The sequence below is a fragment of the Odontesthes bonariensis genome, chromosome 3 (assembly GCF_027942865.1).
Source record: "Odontesthes bonariensis isolate fOdoBon6 chromosome 3, fOdoBon6.hap1, whole genome shotgun sequence".
NCBI lineage: Eukaryota > Metazoa > Chordata > Actinopteri > Atheriniformes > Atherinopsidae > Odontesthes > Odontesthes bonariensis.
The window spans coordinates 13380444-13388141 of NC_134508.1; the positions used below are offsets into that span (position 1 = coordinate 13380444).

At 43.4% G+C, this 7698-nt stretch overlaps 1 protein-coding gene across 1 annotated transcript; it reads right to left on the minus strand.

Moving 5' to 3' along the window:
• Positions 1 to 1045: 1045 nt before the first annotated feature.
• Positions 1046 to 6244, minus strand: LOC142376804 (inositol hexakisphosphate kinase 2-like). Its single transcript, XM_075460386.1, has 5 exons — positions 5483 to 6244; positions 3958 to 4189; positions 3586 to 3770; positions 2992 to 3167; positions 1046 to 2446 (listed from the first exon to the last, which is right to left on the minus strand). Exons 1-5 carry the CDS (start codon positions 5757 to 5759, stop codon positions 1805 to 1807), a joined length of 1512 nt encoding a protein of 503 aa, XP_075316501.1. The 5' UTR covers positions 5760 to 6244; the 3' UTR covers positions 1046 to 1804.
• Between the last annotated feature and the right edge of the window lie 1454 nt (positions 6245 to 7698).

Sequence of the window (7698 nt, forward strand, 5' to 3'; positions counted from 1 at the left end):
ATATGATTAGGTATGACAAACAATTGGATTTTGGGTGGCAGTTTCTGGTGCAGATTATTATATCACAGTGAGTATCTGACCAATCCAGATCATTAGAGAATCCAAATGACAATGATATTCAAGACAAAGATAATCAATATGAACCTTGTTTAAACATTCAAGGAAAACCTTCCAAAATGATGAAAAGCCTCCTTTATAGAGGCCAAAGCGTATGAATTCAACCTCTGTTTTGTAACTCGCATGTGCTGAAACTGCAGGACAAAATAAATCATCTGCTGTCATATTTCTGACTTAAAACTCATTAGTTGTCGTGGGTGACTGCACTGCGTATCAAAATGTCAAATATCAGTTTTCAAATTATGACCTTACTTGTAAAATTGTGTGTCCGACCTTAGGCTGATTGGATTTAAGTGAGTCGGTGGATCTGTGCCAACTGTGCTACACGTTCCAGAGAGTGGTGATGGTCTGTGCACTCTGTTGACACAAGCCTCTGTCTGCTTCACAGCTTGTCTCAACACTGATGACTCGTCTCCTTGCCATCTGTCTCAGACCAGTTGGAGATGACCACGACTGGATGAGGCCACCTCCTGCTGGACTGAACCATCGTGTATCTCTGCAACAGAAATTTTTCGAGACTAATAAAGGAATCAAGGTCGTGGACATTGTTTCGGGAATCTTGTGATTTGGCAGCACTCACACACATTACTGGATGTATCTACTGTAAGCCTCAGCTTTATACTGTTATATATATATTTTTCCTTATATTAGCTGGTGGGAGTGAGCTTCCAGCACTTGCTTGTATGGGATTTCAGTCGTCTCGTACTTTCCAAGGTATCTGCGGCGACATTGACGGATCTATCACGATGGGCTCAAACGGACATTTGCCTCATTCATGTACACACCCAGGGAAACAGCCCCATGTTGTGAATATTTACATCAAATTTGACTAAAGTGACATTCAAATTTCACCCAAGCAGGAAACCTTTTCGTTTCCACCGACTACTCTTCTACAAGCATCAGCAAAAAACGAAAGAGGACATCGGTGTTACCACAAACCAAACAAAGTTTTAATTTCCCTCCACCAAAATCGCAGACAACACAGATTAATAAAGCAGAGGTATCCAAACATGTCAAATAACAATATTAATATCAATATTCTAACATTAACAGGATGGAATGTACTACTTTGCTTTTACATTCTTTAAAAAAAAAAAAAAAATTTGTTCATTTTCTGAAACATGTCAAATAAATATCTCTACATCATCTCTCTGATATTGATATGAACAACAGGGGGAGAATGATGGCAGAACAGCAGTAAAGAAAAAGCAATGGTGAGAACTCATCACCTCCCATCGTCTCTGTCTCAGTCTGAACACACACTCTGCAGAATTATCTGTTAGTGCATGTTTGTGTGTGCAAAATGACACTTTCTTTGGAAATCATACACAAGGAAAACATTCTACCGTCTCAGATTTCAAACTGCTTTTATTCGCTGCCCAGCCTTCTTCCTAATGGTTAGGGGAGTTAAAACGGGATGGTGACACTGGGTAAATCACTTCATCATTCACACAGATGGCTTTTCTATGTTATTTGCAGGTCTGTTTGATATCCCAACGGCGGACATACACAACGGCAACGGCAAGAACGGAAGAGGGTCCTTTAAAAAGGCCAGCTACAACAATTTTGTGGACATGAGAAGAAATCTCTCTCCTCTTGAGTAGTTCGCTCCTCCTTCGTTCTTCCAAAGGTCTGAGAGTGTTTTATTGTGCCTCGGCATTTAAACGCACGTGGTATACGTCAGTCTTCAGTCGGTGCTGTGGTTCTCCAGCTCAGAGATAATGGTGATCAGGTTCTGAAGGCCAAAGATGTAGCCACTGTCCTGGCCCTCATGGACCACACTGTCCTCGCGGTAATGTCTGCAGGTGGTGTGAGCAAAGTCTATCATTCTCACATCCACCACAGGGCTACGTGGGTCTGGCTGGGACAAGCAAGCCTGGCTGATACTTGAGCTCCCGCTGCTGCTGCTGGAGCAAATGTTGCTGCCATCGCTAGATGTGGAGGGGCTGTGTGGAAAGTCAAGTCCACCTGCCACTTCACCCTCTTCTTCCTCCTCCTCCTCCATTTCGGGTTCAGCTTCCACCTCCTCGTCATCCTCCTCGTCATCTTCAGAGAGCCCATCTTCAGTGCGTCGACGTGTGTGTTTTCTGTGTGACGCTCCATCATAGATGATGAGCAGGGAGCTGGAGTAAAAGCGGTACGATTCGCAGGCTTCCAGGGCAGCCTGCATCTCTTTGAGCCTGCTAAGCACCGGGAAAAGCAGCTCACGCCGAAGGCGCCGCCCGCTGTGGAAGAACTCGAACAGCGCCTCCTTGAAGCCTGGGCGGGTCAGTTTACGGCCATGGTACTTGTTCATGAACATCAGCTGGCCTGTGTCAGAATGGTACACCTGGAGGGATCAAGAAACAGAGAAGAAGGAAAAGGTGAAAACGATGATAAAAAAAAACTTTGTATCGAACCAGCTTTTTTTTCACCTGTTTATTGATTTATTCATATTTTTTCTAAATAAATTGAAGTTTTACTGCCTTTGGTGGTACCTTCGATACCAATTTCAGACATTTTCCTACGAAGCAGATCCCCACAATTACATGGTAAAGGACAGATACAGTAGGCAATAAGACACTTACTGTATCACTATTGTTGTAAATATCTAATTGAGGTTTGCACATTTGCACGATAAGCTGCACAACATGTAATTATTAAGTGTTGGCAGGTGGATTTTTCTGAGCAGAGGGAGGCTAATAAAGGCTAATAACCTGCTGTACCAGTTCATTTGCTATGCTATTGTCTGAAGACAAATGTTAGACTGGTATATATTTTAGAATCTAATGTTTTCACACGAAGAAAGTCAGCATATTTTCCAGAATTGTATATAAACTATTCCTTTAAGACAGAGTCAGGGACACAGGGGGCGGCCCGGGCTTCAAAACACACCTGCATGCCGCAAAGACGAACTCCCATTGAGGCTGACGTACTCTGCTGGCACTTGCGTATCTGCATTGCTTTCTTTTCCTCTGAAGCATCGTCTCCATGCTGCCGTGTGCCCATCTTCAGATCCAAAACACATGGCACACTGTGCTTCCAGGTCAGGTTCTCTAGCAGAATGAATTCTTGGACAGTGAGTCAAGGACAACAGTCAAAAACATGGACGGCTTGCAGATAACTTAAGCTTGTTTCGTGAAGCCATTTAAAAAAAGACAACAAAAGATCTTCCCTCCAAACGTTTTACCACACTCAGACTAACATTATCATCACTACAATATAAAGTCACTGTAACATGTAACATCTGATGGGAGTAACTCTGAAACAGACCTCCACTGGACTAAGACATTGAAAGCTAGACACTATTAGAAAACAGGTTTCAGGCGCAAGCTGAAGCCACTGATAACTTTGAATGTGGGTCGACTGTATGTAAATATTCAGAGCTGTCCTGGAGGCTCGGTTGCCCAGAGCACATACGATGCTCCCCAGCTTGAAACCAAAGAAGGAATTTTAGAAAACAAGCAGCTTTCAGTCAGTGAAGGATACTGTATTGATTTCGGTGCTTAGCATTCTCCCTCATCCTCTGCAGGTGCTGCTGGTGACACTTGAGGCTCCAGGGATTGTGTTTGAGCTGTGGGACAGCGTTGCTGTGACTGTGCTCCAGTCTGTAGTGAAGCACCTCCGCTTGCTGCAGCCATTCCAGCTCCATGTCGTCCTGCACCTTTTGGGCGCTAAGTGACACACAGAGATCCTTCTTAGACTCACAAAGACTCACAACATCTGCCATTACTGGAACACTAAAGTTTGTTCAAAATGCCATTTGATGAAAATTCAACCTCTACCTTTCATCTACAAGAAAAGTTATATGGGTGTGCGCATCAAGAGTAAAGAATATTGTGATGTTTTCTTCTGTCTCACCTTTTGTCCTTGTCTTTGCGAGAGTGCCGGCTTCGGCCATCTTTGCTGTAATTTTCGCCGTCCACAAGCAGAGAGGACGCCAACATTTTTCCCCATTGGAGCACCTTGGGTTCACAGTCTCCTTGAACGCGCTCTTTGTTTTCTAGATCTGCTGCTGGGTCACTGTGGAGGGGGTAGGCGATTAGGCAAAGATTCCCCTCTTCATCCTCCTCGAAACTCACTGAAACCACACCTGAGATAAGAGCAGAGGGGAAAACATTTAAGCATCGTTTAGTCACAGGTTTCATGGAGAACATGTCTTAAAGCAGATGAGAAAAGACTTTTTCGTGTAAATATCCATGGCAATGAAACTCGAATGAGAGAATGTGTGTGTCCAAATAACAACCGGATTAAACTATGACTGATAGGAGTGAATGAGACAGAGGCTCTGAACTCTCAAAACAAATCAGTGCACTCAAATTACAACCCAAGCACAAAAGACACAAAAGGCTAAAAAACTCAAGTCAGGATTCTGTTTATTCATAAACAACAGCAATGATCAGAAGTGAACGTACACTTTATGTCATGCAGAACCCACAAAGCAACACTTCACACAAGATTTAAAAAAAAATCTAATCATGTACTCTGAGATGCCATTAGTTTCAGTAAAAACAGCAAATATTAAATCTACATGAGAGCAAAGGTACCAAAGTCTCCAGATCTGCAGTAGAGTCACTCCTAAAGCATTTGTACATTTTTACAATTTCCTAACTTGTTTGCATTGTTGCATTTAAGGGGAACGTGCTGGAGAAAAATGAGATAGAAGATAATATACATTGACAGAGGGCTTGTTAGGATCCTTGTACTTAACGTCAAGAGAACGGGTAAAATCAACATAAGCTTGGGGGACATTTCTGAGGGATGTACAGATACAATCTCAACAGGAGTTAACATGCTAAACCAATCCAACAGTGTCTGTTAGCTAATTCCACTCTCTGAGACCTACTTTGAAGATCTTAAAAAAGGTATCAAGAGAAATGGACAAAGATGTGGATTTCTGAAGGTTTTCTGGAGCATTTTCAAACACCCTCCCCCAGAAGCTGCTTGGATGTTTGAGGAATAATCTCTTTTGGTATCCTTTTCACCTTGTTGGCTGTGTGCCAGGAAAAGAGACAGCGGTCCCGTCCTCTCAGTTGACTTACCTGAGTTAGTACAGTCTTCTACACACACTATAACACAACGGGGTAGACTATTTGTTGCAGTCACACGCGCACACTCACAACAGCACTCTCTTGTGGAACAATCTAGTACTCTGCTGGCAGCCTCCGAAAAAAACAATACCTGTGAAAGGGTCGGGAGCTTTGTTTCCCAATGATCTCAAAGTGCACACTTGATACACAACCCGCACAAACACAAGCAGGTTCTGCAAAGCTCCATCTTGTCTGACTTACATGTGCAGTCATGTAGATCAAACTAATAAAGAAGGAGAGATGCACATAAACACAAAAGGCAACACAAAGGATAGAAAAAATTGAGTTTTCATTACCTCTGTACTGGGGGGTAAACTTCCTCATCGCAGAGGGCAGACTCTTGTAGAATTGATGCTCGCGGGGAATGAGGGGCTTGCAGAGGGTCTGCTCCCCAAAGCGCAGGACGCAGGAATGTCCCCCGACCTGGTGAACGAAGGGCTCAAGCATCACCCCTTTCTCCATGTAGCACTGCTGGTGCTGCAGCTGGTTTTGCAGCTGGTTCTGCTGCTGCTGCTTTTGCTTTTGCTCTGCATCCATGGCCTCCTGGGCCTGAGCCTCCACAGCCGGACTCATCCTCCTCTGGTTCGGACCACACTATCGCGGGCATTAGCCTCCTAACACACGCGCACACAATGTGGTGGGGGCCCTCTCCAGCCCGGGACACTCACTCACTGCAGATCCACCACTGACAAGTCGCTGTGCGTTGCATAAAGACGGTCTTTTGCACGTTATTCCCACGATGTCTTCAGAAGCTGCTGTTGTGATGATCTGTTTTGCCTGCGCTGTCAGGGATACTGCTGGTCGAAAACAAAGGACAGGAAGTAGGAAACAGAACAGAAACAGAGCAGACAGCTCAGGTTTTTAGTGGATATTCAATTCCTTTTAACTCCTTTCTGGCAGCTCTGCAGCTAGGTAAAAAAAAAGAGCTCTTTAATGTCGTTTAAATATTAAGGTTTGGAGCTGTGCTGCTGCGGCATATAAGACAAACAGAGACATATCCTGCTTGTGCCTCCGCAGCAGACTGAACGCTTTCTGACAGCTAATGGCTGGCTCACCACTGGTAAAGCTCTCACAAGCCTGAAAAACAGCCCGCCCCATAACCAGCAATCCACCAATCAAGAGCAGTCAAAGCAGATTGTTGGGTGGTAACCCTTCACGGTACAGAAGCAAGCAAACAAAGACAAGGGTGCAGGAAGGGGGGTCTGGGAGAACGGAGAGAGAAAAGAGAAATGAAAACTTAGACGGAGGGCAAAGCTGAAATCAGCTGTGTCTGTTTGTGTGACGGGAAGATTTCAACAACCTGACAGAGAAAGCAGAATTATTTCCCCATGAAGAGAGCTTAAATATGCCTTCATTTCTATTCATGTTACATTTGGGATGTTACTTTTCCCTAACTTAGAACAGGTTCTTACATAGTTTACAAACACAAAGCCAATTTTGTGTTTTCTTCTGGCTGATTTCAAGCTTGTTCGTGGTACAAATACATTCTTTCATGCATTCATGTTGTACTAATTTCATGCACATTCTATATTCACTTTGTGTACTTGCACCAAAAACTACACCAAAGTATTAAAGAAAACAAAAAAAAGTTTGGGGGACCCCTACCCTTAAATCTGCTCTCTTTACTAAGTTTGTAATAATATCACCTTGTTGCCATTGACATCATTTTACAGAAATGAAGGTCAAAGACTCCTTCAAATGCGAGGATGTGGCGTTATTATGCAGATGACATGATGTGACTACTGTTGACATATGAAGTTGGTGAGAGCTCGTGCACTGACCAGAGTGGAAACTACAATCCTCATCTTGCATCCTCCTTCTTGACACAGATTATCGTAGCAGGCAAAATAACCTCAGAGCCAGTCACCCATTGCCATCGCCATTCAAATAAGGCTGTTTAACTGTTGGTGAGAGAACACATTTCGTACTTTTTTACCAAAAACACAAGGTGCTATGTAAGTGTTTTGTCGAATGTTTGCAGCATTAAACACACCGTGATGTTTTTGTGTTAATGTGTGCCGCACATTGTGGTTGAACACTTGCTGGTTGACGAGGGAACAGAGTCAGCACTAATCTCTCTAATCCTCCTCTTTGGCACATATGAGGAAAATGGGAGATGGTAAACAAGTGGAAAATAACCACAGTTACACTTAAGCACACGTGCTGTGCAGATATACGGTCCACTCATTCACTATTTAGTGTGCCCCAGGGCAGCTGTGGCTACAATCCAGTAGTCTGCCACCATCAGCATAGCACTTTGAAATTCCGTATGAAATGAAAAGTGCTTTACAAATGTAATTGATTATTATTATTATTATTATTATTATGCAGGGATGTACAGAAGACGTATGTCATTTTGTTGAAATAAACCATGATGGCATTTGTTCTGATGCTAGAAGCTAACGGAGGGTGCTGACACCATCTACCGTGAGCTGGTGCTAATGTTTGCAGCCCAAAATTGTGATTTTCTTGACTGTGTAGAATGCCAGGTGAGCAAATAATACTCCTTAGA

What these genes read in the sequence shown, in the direction of transcription:
- LOC142376804 (XM_075460386.1), bottom strand. Translation starts at nt 5,759, where the DNA reads ATGAGTCCGGCTGTGGAGGCTCAGGCCCAGGAGGCCATGGATGCAGAG. An exon ending in GTTTACCCCCCAGTACAGAG is followed by an intron (nt 4,190 to 5,482) that starts GTAATGAAAACT and finishes CTCTTATCTCAG; the next exon opens with GTGTGGTTTCAGTGAGTTTC. An exon ending in TAAGCACCGAAATCAATACA is followed by an intron (nt 3,168 to 3,585) that starts GTATCCTTCACT and finishes TCACTGTCCAAG; the next exon opens with AATTCATTCTGCTAGAGAAC.